The 17,800-nt window shown below is 39.9% G+C and overlaps 3 protein-coding genes across 3 annotated transcripts; all 3 read left to right on the top strand.

Annotated features, from left to right (window-relative positions):
* Positions 1-2,826: 2,826 nt before the first annotated feature.
* Positions 2,827-3,723, top strand: LOC108897221 (trace amine-associated receptor 1-like). Its single transcript, XM_051068344.1, has 2 exons — positions 2,827-3,049; positions 3,122-3,723. Exons 1-2 carry the CDS (start codon positions 2,827-2,829, stop codon positions 3,721-3,723), a joined length of 825 nt encoding a protein of 274 aa, XP_050924301.1.
* A 2,452-nt stretch (positions 3,724-6,175) lies between these two features.
* On the top strand, positions 6,176-7,132 carry LOC108897220 (trace amine-associated receptor 1-like). Its single transcript, XM_018696721.2, has one exon. It carries the CDS (start codon positions 6,176-6,178, stop codon positions 7,130-7,132), a length of 957 nt encoding a protein of 318 aa, XP_018552237.2.
* Positions 7,133-10,324: 3,192 nt separating this feature from the next.
* On the top strand, positions 10,325-11,208 carry LOC108897219 (trace amine-associated receptor 1-like; the record flags this gene model as incomplete). Its single annotated transcript, XM_018696720.2, is given in 2 exon segments — positions 10,325-10,342; positions 10,345-11,208. Coding segments are annotated over 2 exon segments (882 nt in total), but the record flags the coding sequence as incomplete, so codon positions are not given.
* Positions 11,209-17,800: the final 6,592 nt, after the last annotated feature.

Genomic DNA, 17,800 nt, shown 5'->3' with positions numbered 1-17,800 from the left:
AAAGAAGCAGTTCTGAGGTTCCCAAACTGGACACTCTCAGACTCCTCTGTGAAATCCTGTTCATGAAAATCACAAACACAGTCAGTGACATAAGACAACTCTAAAGGAAGCCAACAACTGGTTGTTTGACTTCCCGTTAAGGACATGGACACAGCTCTCACTCCAGGACAGCATGGTTCATACCAACAACCACAGTACAACATGTTCCTGTGCACCCCTCACAAGACACTCTAGCAGATATGGTTGTAAGCATGCATCCATTTTTTTGGAAACTACATTGCTAGATTCTCTGTTTAAGCAGTTAACTCTGAGTTTCTGGGTGCAATGCCTAAGTCAGTTCCTCCCACACTAATGTTGTGTCAGAGACAATAAATGGAGGGGTGACTTTGAAAACACAGAGCCAGATAAATAGGTACATTTGAAAACATTCTTATTGTAGTAGAGTTTGGGCTCTGTCCTATCTCATCAGTGCCCTCTAGAGGTTGGAAGGGACTTATGTATGCTGATTGTGAGGTACTGTACCGCATTACAAAAGGCAGTGCCACCATGAGAGTCTTCAGGTATTCTTCAGGTATGGCAGTGGGGTCAGTGGGAACTGTCTGTTCCAGTCAGGACTGCACTAACAGGTTCAGGAGTTATGATATGTTGAATCTGCCCTGGCAGTCTGCAACCGGGCAATCAAAAGAACCAGAGCTACAGATTAATCTGTGTGTGTGCATGTGTGTATGTGTCTGCTACTGGGGCAAATGACTTGAATGCAGTCACTGTGTGTTGCACCTTCACATAAACCCGAGGGGAACACCTCCCTTTTGGAAATTCAATGAAATTCAGCAAAGTAATTTCAGCAAAGTAGCACATTAAAGAAACTGGAATTACAATATAAGACTAATATTACAGATGATTAAATATTCTAATGTGTATTCTAATAAAGTCATTGGAGCGTTGATTTATGAAATTACAAATGCTGTTAAAGGAATGTCCCCTCACCAAGTACATATACAGTGTTACTCACATGTCCTCAACCTTGCACTAACTGACACCATAGGGGTTGCTGTGGCAAGTGAGTCACTTTTCTCATGTCTGAATGACATTGCAGTATTTGTTTGAGATTCCTACAAAACACATGAAAGTATGGGAGGACAAGAGACACAGATGGCTTGGCATAATTGGTGAAACATGAAGGTGGGCCAAAGATGAGGCCTTGAGGAAAGTATTGGAAGCTTTGCAAAGCCCAACCACGCACTTTACACAGTTGTGATCATTTCTTTCCATGTGATCATGGAAAGAAATTAAAAGGATGTGACTGTAAGACCTGCCATCCAAAGCGAGGCCCTACTATGCTCTCCTAAAGTACAGCTGAGGTTTTCTCAGTATTTTCGAACAGACCTCTCCACTGTGAAGGGTGTGAAGAAGGCAGCAGATGACTCTATTGATCTGGAGGAGCAGGGAAACTGCGATGCCAAATCTCAGACTGCTCTCCCAGAGAAGGAGAAAGAGAAAGCCAGATGAGTTGGCAGATGACAAGCACATTGCTAATGCAGACACTGAAAGTATTCACTGCCAAATAGCAACAAATACTGTGCTGTGTATTGACATCCATGAAGGAGCTTAGCAAATGCATACCACAATTTGATGAACATGCTACTGTTGAGGCGTAGCAGGCAGAACTGATCAGCCTCGCACAACAGTGGGAAAGACTGAAACAGTCATCACTGGAGGAGTACAACACCAGTTACTGTGCCAACTGTTGGTTTAAACATTTGCATCAGCATTCTAGAGGTTTACATGAACAGGGCTGCCTGATCCAGGCCTGAGTTATTGTTTCAGTATGCCCTTGTATTTTACATTGGCTTTCATATCTACTATTTATGGCTTTGACTATTTTTTATGACAAATAAATCATGTTATCAGACTACCCGCTTTTTCCTTTTATTTTTCTGTTCTAACAGCTAGACAGACATGTAAGAGTGTTTGGCCTCTACTAAGTGCCAAGTTACTTTGTTCACTTGTTGGCAAAACAACACTGGCCCGATTTCAACCAAACTTAATAAAAAAGTAATGTAAATACTGTGGCAACATTGTCTTCCTTAATGTATTCCAGTAACGTCATGTGAGAGCTGTAGCTTGTTTGTGCAGGTTCATCCCTCACAGCATGAGCACCATGCAAACCATGAAAACTGCAACACAGGCCCAGTGCTAACGCAGGTACTAACTTTCCCTATTCACACTACTGCAATTCTCTTATGGTTGATCTTGAGAGAGAAAAATCAAGAAGAGAAAACTGCACCAAAATACTATTCTGAGAATCAAAAGATGAACAGATATAATTTCATTTAGTCACTGTGACAAAAACTTAACCTGGTCATTGTTTTGCATTGTCAAAGATGGAATACACACCCACACACACATTGCACATTGCATCATTAGTCACCTTTGCTTGTTAGTTTGTTGTATAATCAGTTTCCTGTTTCTGATTGGACAATTACAGTAATATGACAGAGGTTGACAAATATTAAGGTCCAGTATCATGGCATGTGACCAGGAAAAATCATCACCATTAATGCACTGATGATCTGGAAGATTTATTGGGTATGATATGATACTGTCCTAAGAAAACTGAAATTGTTCATACAGTAAGTAGTTTCTGACTGAAATAATACACAAAAAATTTCCCTATATTGCTAATGATACGAATTGTGTTGAACTGTAGAAACCCAAAACATGGAATCAGAAGTTACGGTCAATAGGACTGATGTTGTGGCTGACATACATCCCTGCTATGAAATAGATAACTTCAATTATGTACTGACGAGCACCCCTTCTGTTATGTGTGTATTACTATATATTTTCCTTGTATTATTGTCTGTTATTACAATATGCGGAAACTTTCTTGTAATAATCTCCATCATTTACTTCAAACAGCTCCACACTCCTACAAACTATCTTATTCTCTCTCTGGCTGTGGCTGACCTGCTTGTTGGGATTGTAGTCTTTCCTTTCAGCATGGCATTCTCTCTCAGCTCATGTCTGTATCATGAAGGTTTATTTTGTAAGGTGCGAAGCAGTTGTGATATATCACTGAGCACATGTTCTATTCTGAACCTATGTTGTATTTCTGTTGACAGGTATTATGCAGTGTGTCAGCCTCTGACATATAGAAGTAAAATAAACCATTGTGTTGTTGTGATCATGATCCTGGTGAGCTGGGGTATTTCTGCTCTAATTGGAATTGGTGTCATAATAGCTGGTTTAAATAATGAAAAATGTGAGGACAGGTGTTTAATTGATGTTCTCATGGCAAACACTATTGGACCTATTTTCTCATTTTACCTTCCAGTGATCATAATGCTCTGTATCTACCTAAAGATTTTCCTTGTTGCACAGAGACAGGCTCGCAGCATCCACAACACAAACTGTCAGAGCACAAAGTCTGGAGCAACTGTCAGTAAGATGGAGAGAAAGGCCACCAAAACTCTGGCTACTGTTCTGGGAGTTTTTCTTTTATGTTGGACTCCTTTCTTTTTTTGCATCACCTTTCTGCCTGTTTCTAATAATTCAGTACCAGTTCCTGTGATTGAAACACTTAACTGGCTGACATTGTCAAATTCAATGCTGAATCCATTTATTTATGCTTTCTTTTACAGTTGGTTCAGATCAGCGTTTAGAATGATCATTTCTGGAAAAATATTTCAAGGTGATTTTGCCAACTCAAAACTGCATTAATGTTACAGTTACATGTAAATAATATTACAGTAAATGTAGACATATTAAAACTGAATATATTTAGACAGAAATTGCCAAAGTTTACTGGACTGTTCCTTAGCATCAACTTTTGTCAATAGAAATATAAACTATATATATAATGTATAATTGTCTAAGGCAGTGTTAGTGTTAAATCTTTGTAACTTCTTTCTGTTAATGTATTGTAAACCCATCTTAAGGCTCTTGGTATACTCTCTTGGCAGCCTGCATTTTACACACAAATCTGGCTGAGGCTTAAATGCTAATACATTATACGTAGGCTTTAGTAATGTTTACATAGTGATGCAGATGGCTTAAATCATTTGCTATAGTTGGGCTTGATGTCTAGAGTGTACTGCCTTTCAGTCCAATTGGTCTGGGTAGGAGCATGTTAGCTTCTTGGTTGACAATGTGCTAGGGTTCGAAAACATTTTAGCGAATCTGAAACTAGTTTTTAATCTACTAGCTCGATTTAAATCCATTTGAAGTTTTGCATAACAACTGAAAGTGAATAAAGATTTACAACAAGTAAAAGTAAATTCGACTGAGATCTATAATCACTTTTTGTCGCCTAAGAAGGCAGAAACAGTTTGGAATTCAGTTTCAGTTCAATTCCATTTTAATTTGTGTTGCACCAAAACACAACTTACATTATCTCAAGAGAGTTAACAGAGTGAGGTCAAGACCTTGTAGTACTATAGAGAGAAGCCCAACTGTTCCCACAATGGACAAGCACTTGGCAAAAGTGGAAAAACTCCCTTTTAACAGGGAGAAACCTCTGTAACATGCATCCAGAATTAAATTACTCCAAGGCAAACTCTTCCTTGGCTTCCTTTCTTGACACCTAGACACCTAATGGTTCCCAAGGTAGTGCCCTCATAACACCCCCCAATCATTAGATGTGAATATTACTTTTATAATGTCAGGTGCCATAGTTTCCTCGAGCCTCAGCTGATACAAGGGCCAGCCTGTTAAGTCTCGTGTTATTTATTATTCTCTCTGCCAACTCTGCACAGACCAGTCGTTGAGAATTGCTGATCTGATGTCGAATGCAACAACTATAAATACACTATACATGTACACATATACACAGAATAAGCGAGAATAAGCGAATAATCAAATAATAATACAATAATAAATAACAATATAATCAAAGAAGTAACGTGTAATGCAGCAATAAGCAATTAATTTTCTCCCTCTTTATGTTAAGCACCATAAAAATTTGAGATGGATAAATAAAACGAATACAATGTTTGCCTGTCATTTTACAATTCAGACATAAATAACGTATGTGACCAACTGACAATGCATTAAAGCAAGCTCATGAAACATGCCTCTATAAACTGTTACAAGTGTGAAACATAACAGTAACAATACAATGTAGCAATTTAATTCCTTTAAATAAAAACTATTAAATTTATGTTCACAGTTGCAGAAATCTACTGCTCTTAAGCTTTACAACATGTGCAATGTTATTCATATGAACAAATCAAATAATGAAATGCCCTGTTTTTCTTGCATTGCAACATAAATCACACCTCTAATGGTAATGTATGAAATCAAAATTTCTATACCTCATTTCAAAATGTAGGACACAAACCCTCCTTTCTACCATGCTCTCTAGCTTATCTTATGCTTCCCAGTTTGGACTGAGCTGAATCATAAAATAATGTGTCTTTCAGGACATATGAGCAAGATAAACAGCCAGTAGAGTTTAATACCTAACTTTTGCCTTACCTTCCATGAAGAAAAAAAAAAAAAACAAAGAGAGAGAGAGAGAGAGAGAAAGAGAGAATCCCAAAATGCACCAGGAAAGCCATAAGGGGCACCATAGCACTTCATCATCTGGCATTATAAACCAATTAAATAATCACTGCATAAGGAAATATCCAAATAATTTGGCAATAATTTGTTATTATTAGTAGTAATATTGTCATCATTATTATTATTTTATTATTATTGCTCCTATCACTACCACTGATAATACTAGTATTACTGGATCTATGATGGCACTATTACTGGTGATTAACAATTCTGCTAAAATGAAAGGATTAAAAAATGGATTTAAAAGATTAATTTCATCTACAGTACAACATGTTGCTCTAGCTCTGATGTCATCAAGATGAACATCTGATTGGACGAGTAAAGATGGTATTAACTATGGTAATGAGAAAGGTTGATAAAAATCAAGATTATGCACAGTCACACAGTAAAGAAGAACTGTCTGGAGCATTTCAAAGGTAGGACATGAACTGAAAATCTTTCTTTTTCTTCTAGAGACTTAACATTGTAGATATGCATTTATGTAGGGAAAAATATTTTTAAAATAACCACAGATTTTTAATTTTTTTAATATTGTTAATCATGGATGTAAACTGATTTGCAGGAGCCCAGAAACATGGCACCAGAAGTCACTGACAACCACACTGATAAAATGCATCCATGTTATGAAATAGATAAGGTCTCTAACACACTGATATACACACGCTCTGCAATATGTGTTTTTTTAAACATTTTCCTTGGCTCATTATCTGTTGTAATTGTTTGTGGAAACCTTCTTGTAATAATCTCCATCATTTACTTCAAACAGCTCCACACTCCTACAAACTATCTTACTCTCTCTCTGGCTGTGGCTGACCTGCTTGTTGGTGTTCTAGTCTTTCCTTTCAGCATGGAATTCACTGTAAGCTCTTGTCTGTATTATGAAGATATATTTTGCAAAGTACGTGGCTACTTTGATGTAACGCTGAGCACAGCTTCCATTTTGAATTTATGTTGTATTTCTATTGACAGATATTATGCAGTGTGTCAGCCTCTGACATATAGAACTGAGATAAATGCTCACAGTGCTGCAGTCATGATCCTGGTAACATGGAGTGTTTCCATCGTAGTTGCCACTGGCTTTTTAGTTGCAGGATTAAACCATGAAAAATGTGGAGAAATGTGTTTTATCGAGGTTCAACTTGCACATATTTTGGGACCTATTTTCTCATTTTACCTTCCAGTGATCATAATGCTCTGTATCTACCTAAAGATTTTCCTTGTGGCACAGAGACAGGCTCGCAGCATCCACAACACAAACTGTCAGAGCACAAAGTCTGGAGCAACTGTCAGTAAGATGGAGAGAAAGGCCACCAAAACTCTGGCTACTGTTCTGGGAGTTTTTCTGATGTGTTGGCTTCCTTTCTTCCTCTGTTTTACCTTTCAGCTTTTGAATCATGTGTCAGTGCCAGTTGCAGTGTTTGAAACTCTTAACTGGGTTGCACTGTCCAATTCAATGCTCAATCCATTTATTTATGCCTTATTTTACAGCTGGTTCAGATCAGCTTTCAGAATGATCATATCAGGAAAAATATTTCAGGGTGATTTTTCTAACACAAAACTGTCCTGACTTATTGTTTGGTGTGCTCTAACAGCCTACTGACTTGCAAATATTACCAACACTGGCACCATACACAGCTGTGACAGTGTTGATGTTTTGGATGATATCTTTGTGCAGGTAAAGTGGCTGAGACACAAACACTGGTGCATTATAAGAAGCTGTTCATGTTTACAGTCATGTAAATGGAAAACATTTTTCTTGCATTATTTACAGTAGTGGCACAATTGTGTAAATAGGATGTGAACATTGTGAAATACAGTTTAATAAGTTGCATGCAACATTTCTAACTTCTGGAACATATTTCATATTACACTTAAAGTCCCAGCAGCTTTTCTGTAGTGTATCAAATTATGGCATGTTCTCTATTTGCTTGTTTTAACACTTTTTTAAAAATGTAATGCTTCTGTTGAATGCATCATTCAGCCCAAGATGCCAAATGTTATGGCTTCATTAAAACATGAGTTTGAAAACTCAACCTGTCCAGTGCATCATTTTACAGTTAGGCAATGCACTTGAGTGCTAAATTAGAGCCTCTCCCCTCATCTCAAAATAGAGAGAAAAATAAATAAATAAATAAAAAAAAAAACAGAAAAAGTACAATGCTATATTTACAGTCATGTAAATGAAGAACTGTATTTACATCAGTGGCACTATTGTGGAAATAAGATGAACACTGTGAAAGCCTGTTTAATAAATTGCATGCAGCATTTCTAACTTCTGGAACTTATTCACTATTATATCTATTATATGATATTTATATAATGCATCTATTGAGGCCACTATTCAGCCCATAATGCCAAGTGTTATGGCTTCATTAAAATGGGATGGAAAACTCAACCTGTTGTGTGCATCAGTTTATGGACATTTACCTAAAATTCAGAAAGTGTACAGTTTGCAAGATAGAAGATCTGAATTTTTTATTAAAAGTTATTCAAAGTTATACATACTGTCCATATTTACATAGATAGGGTTCTTGTCAGTACCTAAATCGCTTGCATGCTGTCACAGCTATGGTTGGAGCAAAGAATATATAAAGCTACATATAGATATAAAGTCGTCATTAAAGTCATCGAAATATGTCATAAAAATCCCAGGTTATACTGGTACATTAGATGTTCATATGACTACTATTACTACTTCTAATATAGTTGAGTCAAGTTTTATTTATTAACAAAAGAAACACTAAATACGTAAAGTTAACCTTTTTCTGAATTTACACTGCCTCACACCGTACTTTTTGAAATACAGTGTGGAGAATATAGTGTACTCTCCTAAAGAACCACATGTGCGTCTCACATGAATAGATTATCATATAATCTATGACGATGCATAAGTACCCCTGCATGTGACTATTATCATTCCTCACACTTTTCCCACCCTATGTCTCCTGTCACAGCTATGGTTGGAGCAAGTTTCTTTACACCATGAAAGTTTACTGCTTTAGTTTAAACTGGGCATCAGAATGGGAAAGAAAGGTTATTTAAGTGACTCTGAATGTGGCATGGTTTGGTGCCAGACCAGTTGGTCTGTGTATTTCAGAATCTGCTAATCTACAGGGATTTTTCCACACAACCATCTCTATCAATCCAAATAGTGATAGTATTGATAGCAGGTTATACCCAAGAATCTTCGCAGGGTGCACCTAGTGATGGGAACAGGAAACTCAGAGATAGCTGTCACTTTGGCCTCCACAGGGACACACCTGACCCTGACCTACCTGTCTTCTTAGATAGATAACTTTGCTGAACTTGCATGTAGCCTGTTTTGAAGTAAGAAAGCTTGATCCAGAGGATTAAATACCTGCTGAAGATAAGCATTACAGTTTGTTAAGCCAGCCATGTTCAGCAACCTCTGGAAAGTGGCTGGAGCATTACACATACCAAAAGCCATGACAGTATATTTCAGGAAGTGATCTGGTGTCACAAATGCAGAAATCTTAGAAGCTCTGTTGGTTAAAGGAACCTGCCAGTATCCCTTGAATAAGTGTAACTTATTGACATTAACTGTTCCTAAGTTGTCAATACAATCTTCCATCCTAGGCAATGGATAAGAATAAGTGATTGTGACAGCATTACCCTTGCAGTAATCTGTGACAAAGGGAAGGGAACCATCAGATTCCTCCTCTAACAAACAGAGAGAGCTCTATGGACTAGCATTAGGCATGGCTAAACCATGCTATAACAAATACTCAGCCTCTTTTCTTATGAGTGCTTGCTTAACTGGATTTCTTCTGTGTCTGCAGTTTCGCCTGGTCACTGGCTGTGACTCTGCCTATGCTCGCATGTTGACGGATTTCTGTGCTAGCTTATCATTGCCTCACCTCCTCTTTCAATGTATCTGACATAAAGAAAATGATTAAATACAAAAATGAATAAATGATAAAAATAATTAAATGATTTAAATGACAAAGTTTCCATGCAATGAATCTTAAAAGAACAAAAAGAATATACCTCACAACCTTCTTGTCAGCACACACTTGTAGAGACCTCCTCCCTCTTTCATTCTGTTGTTTTTATTTCTTTCTTTATTCCTGTCAAAGCAGACTTAGAGCAGCCCATGTGAGGCTATATAGCAGCCTTTTTTTTTTTATCCTGTTCCAAAAATAAATGCATTGAACAAATATAACAAATATAAATTGCATAAACTTCAGCAGCAGTGAGAGGTATATCACTGTGCAGGGAGACACCTTTGATGGGGACTGGACTGAAATGAGGGTTGTAACAGTGTTAATGTTGCAAACTGTCATAATGATTTAAAAAGTTGATCTCATCTACAGTACAGCATGTTGCTCTAGATCTGATGTCATCAAGATGAAAAGTCTAGCATCTGATTGGACGTTTAAAGATGGTATCAACCATGATAAGGAGAAAGGGGTTGATAAAAAGATAATGCACAGTCTCACAGTAAGGAAGAACTGTCTTGAGCATTTCAAAGGTAGGACATGAACTGAAAATCTTTTTTCAAAATTCTGGATAATTATTATTGTAGTTATGCATTTCTGCAGGAAAAAATATTTAAAATAAACACATACATTACATTTTTATTATTGTTAATCATGAATGTAAACTGATTTGCAGGAGCCCAGAAACATGGCACCAGAAGTCACTGACAACCGCACTGATAAAATACATCCATGTTATCAAATAGATAAGGTCTCTAACACACTGATATACACCCGCGCTGCAATATGTTTTTTTTTTTTTAACATTTTCCTTGGCTCATTATCTGTTGTAACAGTTTGTGGAAACCTTCTTGTAATAATCTCCATCACTTACTTCAAACAGCTCCACACTCCTACAAACTATCTTATTCTCTCTCTGGCTGTGGCTGACCTGCTTGTTGGTGTTCTAGACTTTCCTTTCAGCATGGAATTCACTGTAAGCTCTTGTCTGTATTATGAAGATATATTTTGTAAAGTACGTGGCTACTTTGATGTAACACTGAGCGTAGCTTCCATTTTGAATTTATGTTGTATTTCTATTGACAGATATTATGCAGTGTGTCAGCCTCTAACATATAGAACTGAGATAAATGTTCACAGTGCTGCAGTCATGATCCTGGTAACATGGAGTGTTTCCATCCTAGTTGCCACTGGCTTTTTAGTTGCAGAATTAAACCATGAAAAATGTGGAGAAATGTGTTTTATCGAGGTTCAACTTGCAAATATTTTGGGACCTATTTTCTCATTTTACCTTCCAATGATCATAATGCTCTGTATCTACCTAAAGATTTTCCTTGTGGCACAGAGACAGGCTCGCAGCATCCACAACACAAACTGTCAGAGCACAAAGTCTGGAGCAACTGTCAGTAAGATAGAGAGAAAGGCCACCAAAACTCTGGCTACTGTTATGGGAGTTTTTCTGATGTGTTGGCTTCCTTTCTTCCTCTGTTTTACCTTTCAGCTTTTGAATCATGTGTCAGTGCCAGTTGCAGTGTTTGAAACTTTTAGCTGGGTTGCACTGTCCAATTCATTGTTCAATCCCTTTATTTATGCCTTATTTTACAGCTGGTTCAGATCAGCTTTCAGAATGATCATATCAGGAAAAATATTTCAGGGTGATTTTTCTAACACAAAACTGTTTTGACTTATTGTTTGGTGTGCTCTAACAGCCTACTGACTTGCAAATATTACCAACACTGGCACCATACACAGCTGTGACAGTGTTGATGTTTTGGATGATATCTGTGTGCAGGTAAAGTGGCTGAGATACAAACACTGGTGCATTATAAGCAGCTGTTCATGTTTACAGTCATGTAAATGGAAAACATTTTTCTTGCATTATTTACAGTAGTGGCACAATTGTGTAAATAGGATGTGAACATTGTGAAATACAGTTTAATAAGTTGCATGCAACATTTCTAACTTCTGGAACATATTTCATATTACACTTAAAGTCCCAGCAGCTTTTCTGTAGTGTATCAAATTATGGCATGTTCTCTATTTGCTTGTTTTAACACTTTTTTAAAAATGTAATGCTTCTGTTGAATGCATCATTCAGCCCAAGATGCCAAATGTTATGGCTTCATTAAAACATGAGTTTGAAAACTCAACCTGTCCAGTGCATCATTTTACAGTTAGGCAATGCACTTGAGTGCTAAATTAGAGCCTCTCCCCTCATCTCAAAATAGAGAGAAAAATAAATAAAAAAAAAAAAAAAAAAAAAAACAGAAAAAGTACAATGCTATATTTACAGTCATGTAAATGAAGAACTGTATTTACATCAGTGGCACTATTGTGGAAATAAGATGAACACTGTGAAAGCCTGTTTAATAAATTGCATGCAGCATTTCTAACTTCTGGAACTTATTCACTATTATATCTATTATATGATATTTATATAATGCATCTATTGAGGCCACTATTCAGCCCATAATGCCAAGTGTTATGGCTTCATTAAAATGAGATGGAAAACTCAACCTGTTGTGTGCATCAGTTTATGGACATTTACCTAAAATTCAGAAAGTGTACAGTTTGCAAGATAGAAGATCTGAATTTTTTATTAAAAGTTATTCAAAGTTATACATACTGTCCATATTTACATAGATAGGGTTCTTGTCAGTACCTAAATCCCTTGCATGCTGTCACAGCTATGGTTGGAGCAAAGAATATATAAAGCTACATATAGATATAAAGTCATCATTAAAGTCATTGAAATATGTCATAAAAATCCCAGGTTATACTGGTACATTAGATGTTCATATGACTACTATTACTACTTCTAATATAGTTGAGTCAAGTTTTATTTATTAACAAAAGAAACACTAAATACATAAAGTTAACCTTTTTCAGAATTTACACTGCCTCACACCGTACTTTTTGAAATACAGTGTGGAGAATATAGTGTACTCTCCTAAAGAACCACACATGTGCGTCTCACATGAATAGATTATCATATAATCTATGACGATGCATAAGTACCCCTGCACTTGACTATTATCATTCCTCACACTTTTCCCACCCTATGTCTCCTGTCACAGCTATGGTTGGAGCAAGTTTCTTTACACCATGAAAGCTTACTGCTTTAGTTTAAACTGGGCATCAGAATGGGAAAGAAAGGTTATTTAAGTGACTTTGAATGTGGCATAGTTTGGTGCCAGACCAGTTGGTCTGTGTATTTCAGAATCTGCTAATCTACAGGGATTTTTCCACACAACCATCTCTGTCAATCCAAATAGTGATAGTATTGATACCAACATTGGTATTGGTAACGGATTAATACTTTAGTTTCAGCTTCTGTCCTCTACATTCAGTATGTTGCTCCCGTTTCATCATCACGTAACTCGTAGGTGCTGAACAGACACCTTGATACTGCTGTAAAAGAAAAACAGCTGTGTGTGTAGGAAGGCTATCTGCTATTGTGACAACACCAATTTATACAAACACATGAAAATCCACAATTCTGAGCTACAAAAGAAATGAAGAGAGGATGAGGAAAATCCCCCAGACAGACCCAGAGCCTGATAAAAAAAAGACATCACTGGCAGAGTCCTTCTGCAGAGAGGCAAATATTCAGGTAACCCATGTTGCTCTGACTTTGATGTCATTAAGATGAAAAATCTGTCATCTGATTTCATAAATAAAGATGGTATTAATTATGGTAATGAGAAAGGGGTTGATAAATAAAGTATTTCTGATTCTGATAAAAAAAAAAAAGTCACATAGTGAAGAAGAACTGTTTCATTTCAAAGGTAGGACATGAACTGGAAATATTTTTTTCTTCTGCAGAATTATTAGGGAAAATACTTAGAATTAAACACAGATCTTTTACATTTTTATTATGATTAGTCATGAACGTAAACTGATTTGCAGGAACCCAGATACATGGCACCAGTTTCCTTTCCTAAGGTGGAGTATCTGAGTTGTTGTTTATTGAACTTTTGGATTAGTAACTGACTAGATGATCCACCCCATTACTATCTTCCTGCACAACACCACCTCAGCTCCTACAGCACTAGCTTCAGTCTCTAGCGCAGCTAGTAATGAAACATGTCACAGAAGAAACTTCATGCTTTCAAATGCATGCTGACACTCAGGTGTCGAAAGAAAACTGACCTTTGGACTGGACAGCGATGTTAAGAGGTGCACAACAGAGGAAAAGTTACAATAGAAACATCTGTAGTAGCAGGTTATACCTAAGAATCTTCGCAGGGTGGACCTACTGATGGGAACAGGAAACTCAGAGATAGCTGTCACTTTGGCCTCCACAGGGACACACCTGACCCTGACCTACCTGTCTTCTTAGATAGATAACTTTGCTGAACTTGCATATAGCCTGTTTTGAAGTAAGAAAGCTTGATCCAGAGGATTAAATACCTGCTGAAGATAAGCATTACAGTTTGGGGTGGGGGTGATTTTACAGAACCTTGTACCCCGCCCTGAGAAGGAGGCCATGGAGAAATACATACGGGAATCTCTCGCTGCCAGCCTCATTTGGCCGTCCTCCTCCCCTGTGGGAGGGGGTTTCTTCTTCGTCAAAAAGAAGGATGGAACACTTTGCCCTATATTACCATTAAGAACAAGTATCCACTCCCCCTCATCGACTTGGCTTTTGCTCCGCTCCACCAGGCCTCCATCTTCACTAAGTTGGATCTGAGGAATGCTTACCACCTGGTCCGCATACGTGAGGGTGACGAGTGGAAGACGGCGTTCAAGACACCTTTGGGTCACTTCGAGTACCTGGTTATGCCTTTTGGCCTCACCAATGCCCCCGCTGTTTTCCAGGCGCTCATAAATGACGTGCTCAGAGACATGTTAACTCAGTATGTCTTTGTTTACCTGGATGATATACTGATTTTTTCTCGCACCCCATTGGAGCATTACCACCACGTCAGGTCTGTTCTCCAGAGACTATGAGAACAAACTGTTTGTCAAGGCAGAGAAGTGCCACTTTCACACTCAATCTGTCAGTTTTTTAGGTCCTATTGTGGAGAGGGGCCAGATGCGTCCAGACCCAGCTAAGATGCAGGCAGTGGTGGGGTGGCCCCGACCAGAGACCCACAAGCAACTCCAGAGGTTTTTGGGTTTTGCCAATTTCTACCGCCGATTTATTTGGGATTACAGCAAGGTAGCTGCACCCTTAACTAGGCTAACCTCTACTTCTCTCCCTTTTCTCCAGAAGCTGAGTCAGCCTTTTCTAGCCTCAAGTCTAGTTTCACCTCTGCACCAGTTCTAGTGCACCCAGACCCATCCAAGCAGTTTGTTGTTGAGGTGGATGCCTCTGAGACGGGGGTCGGGGCAGTTCTCTCGCAATGCTTGGAGGCTGATCAGAAACTTCACCCCTGTGCCTTTTTCTCTCGCTGCCTGTCCCCAGCAGAGAGAAATTATGATGTGGGAAACAGGGAGCTCTTGGCTGTGGTTTTGGCTCTGGAGGAGTGGCAACACTGGCTGGAGGAACATCCCTTTATCGTCTGGACTGACCATAAGAACTTGGTCTATCTACAGACCGCCCGCAGGCTCAACTCTTGGCCCTTTTGCTCAGCAGATTTAACTTTTCTCTTTCTTATCGCCCAGGTTCCCACAATCTAAAGCCTGATGCACTCTCTCGTCAGACCAGTCCAGAGTCCTCTGCCAGCCCACCAGAAACAATACTGCCACCGTCCTGCATAGTATCAGCTGCCCACTGGGAGGTGGAGACGCTGGTGAGAGAAGCCGAGCAGTCTCAGCCAGGCCCAGGTAACATAACTCCAAATCTTCTGTTTGTGCCTGAGTCTGTTAGGTCTCATGTGCTCCAGTGGGGACACTCATCCAAGCTGGCCTGTCACCCTGGTGCTAAGCGTACCATCAAGTTCATCCGGCAGAGGTTCTGGTGGCCTACTCTCACTAGGGATACCAAGGATTTTGTGGCAGCCTGTTTCATCTGTGCCCGGAGTAAGGCATCCCACCAGCTCCCTGCTGGGCTCCTACATCCCCTGCCCATCCCAAGCCGTCCCTGGTCCCACATAGCCTTGGACTTTGTCACTGGCCTGCCCCCTTCTGCTGGTAATACCGTTATACTCCCCATTGTCGATCGCTTCTCCAAGGGTGTCCACTTTGTCCCTCTTGTTAAGCTCCCCACAGCCCAGGAGACTGCAGATCTTCTTACACTTCATGTGTTCAGGATCCACGGTTTGCCCCAGGACATCGTCCCTGATCGAGGGCCCCAGTTCACTTCTCAAGTCTGAAAAGCTTTCTGCAAGGCTCTGGGGGCATCCGTCAGTTTGAGTTCTGGGTATCATCCACAGACCAATGGCCAGACAGAGAGGGCAAATCAAGACCTCGAGGCATCCCTTCAGTGTGTCACAGCCCGGCACCCTGCATCTTGGAGTACTCACCTCTCTTGGATTGAATATGCCCACAACTCTCTCACAAGCTCCGCTACAGGTATGACCCCCTTCATGGTGATACTGGGTTTCCACCCCCCTCTGTTCCCTTCCCAGGAGGAGGAGGTTGCTGTTCCCTCTGTTCATGCCCATCTGCGCCGGTGCCGCAGTGTGTGGAGGGAGGCCCTAACAGCGCTGCTGCATACTGCTGCCCAAAACTGCCGGTTGGCTAACCACCAACGCTCACCGGCACCTGAATATGTTCCTGGTCAACGTGTTTGGTTGTCATCCAGAAACCTGCCCCTTCAAGTGGAGTCCCGTAAGCTAGCCCCCCGCTATATTGGTCCCTATGAAATTGAGTCTATTATCAACCCATCCACAGTTAAGCTCAAGCTACCCACCTCCCTCAGGATTCACCCCACCTTTCACGTCTCCTTGATCAAGCCAGTGTCTTCAAGCCCCCTCTGTCCCCCGTCGGACTCCCCCATTGTGGACAACCATCCTGCCTACACTGTCAGGCGCATACTTGATGTGCAGCGCCGGGGTCGAGGCTTCCAGTTTCTGGTGGATTGGGAGGGGTACGGTTCGGAGGAGCGATCCTGGATTCCCAGAGGTTTTTTTCTGGATAACACCCTCTTGGAAGACTTTTACCGGGAGCATCCAGATAAGCCTGGCCGGCCGCCAGGCGGTGCCCATTGAGGGGGGGGTTACTGTTACTGTTACTGTTATGGCAGCCTCCCCGTGTGTGTGTGTGCGTGTGCGTGTGCTTGTTTTGCTTCCCTGCAGGGATGCGATGGTTGTGCTGGTCACACCTGATTCTCATCTACTCATCACAATCTGATATCTACCCTGGTTCTCCAGCTACAAGCCGCCAGATCGTCACAGTACTCCACGTGGTAACATCCAGCCATTCTACTGAGTTTACTCGGAATAGTTACTAGCATTTGTAGTTCTTTCCTTGGTGAAAGCATTAATTGTTGTTTGTTGTCCTGTGCCTCAGCCTAGCCTGACCAGCGCTGCCGTCAGCCCCAGCTTCCGGATCAAGCTCTGTTGCCAGTCTCCTTGGTCTCCCGGCTGGTCTCTGTACTTTCCCTGGAACATCGGCCCGGCACCCTGGCCAACCTGGACCTGCTCCCCCTTTGTCCTCTGAGCCTGGTTCTCTTCCCCTCAACCAATTCAATTAATAAACCTCGGGGATCTCAGGTCTCCCTAACTCATCTGGGCCTTCGTCCTGAATCTGCTTTCTGGGATTCTGCCTAGCTGTTGCCTGAGCATAACAGTCAGCACACACTTGTGGAGACCTCCTCCCTCTTTCATTCTGTTTTTTTTATTTCTTTCTTTATTCCTGTCAAAGCAGGCTTAGAGCAGCCCATGTGAGGCTATGTAGCAGCCTTTTTTTATCCTGTTCCAAAAATAAATGCATTGAACAAATATAACAAATGCAAATTGCATAAACTTCAGCAGCAGTGAGAGGTATATCACTGTGCAGGGAGACACCTTTGATGGGGACTGGACTGAAATGAGGGTTAATGGTGTTAATGTTGCAAACTGTCATAATGATTTGAAAAGTTGATCTCATCTACAGTACAGCATGTTGCTCTAGATCTGATGTCATCAAGATGAAAAGTCTAGCATCTGATTGGACATTTAAAGATGGTATCAACCATGATAAAGAGAAAGGGGTTGATAAATAGATAATGCACAGTCTCACAGTAAGGAAGAACTGTCTTGAGCATTTCAAAGGTAGGACATGAACTGAAAATCTTTTTTCAAAATTCTGGATAATTATTATTGTAGTTATGCATTTCTGCAGGAAAAAATATTTAAAATAAACACATACATTACATTTTTATTATTGTTAATCATGGATGTAAACTG

Source organism: Lates calcarifer, unplaced genomic scaffold (assembly GCF_001640805.2).
Source record: "Lates calcarifer isolate ASB-BC8 unplaced genomic scaffold, TLL_Latcal_v3 _unitig_420_quiver_2597, whole genome shotgun sequence".
Lineage (NCBI taxonomy): Eukaryota > Metazoa > Chordata > Actinopteri > Centropomidae > Lates > Lates calcarifer.
Note: the sequence above shows the minus strand (reverse complement) of the source record. Positions and strands in the feature narration are given on the sequence as shown.

Excerpts from the sequence above, each read along its gene's own strand:
- LOC108897221 (XM_051068344.1), top strand. The coding sequence starts at position 2,827 with ATGTGTGTATTACTATATATTTTCCTTGTATTATTGTCTGTTATTACA. Across the intron at positions 3,050-3,121 it reads GTATCATGAAGGTTTATTTT|ACAGGTATTATGCAGTGTGT; the intron begins GTAAGGTGCGAA and ends GTATTTCTGTTG.
- LOC108897220 (XM_018696721.2), top strand. The coding sequence starts at position 6,176 with ATGCATCCATGTTATGAAATAGATAAGGTCTCTAACACACTGATATAC.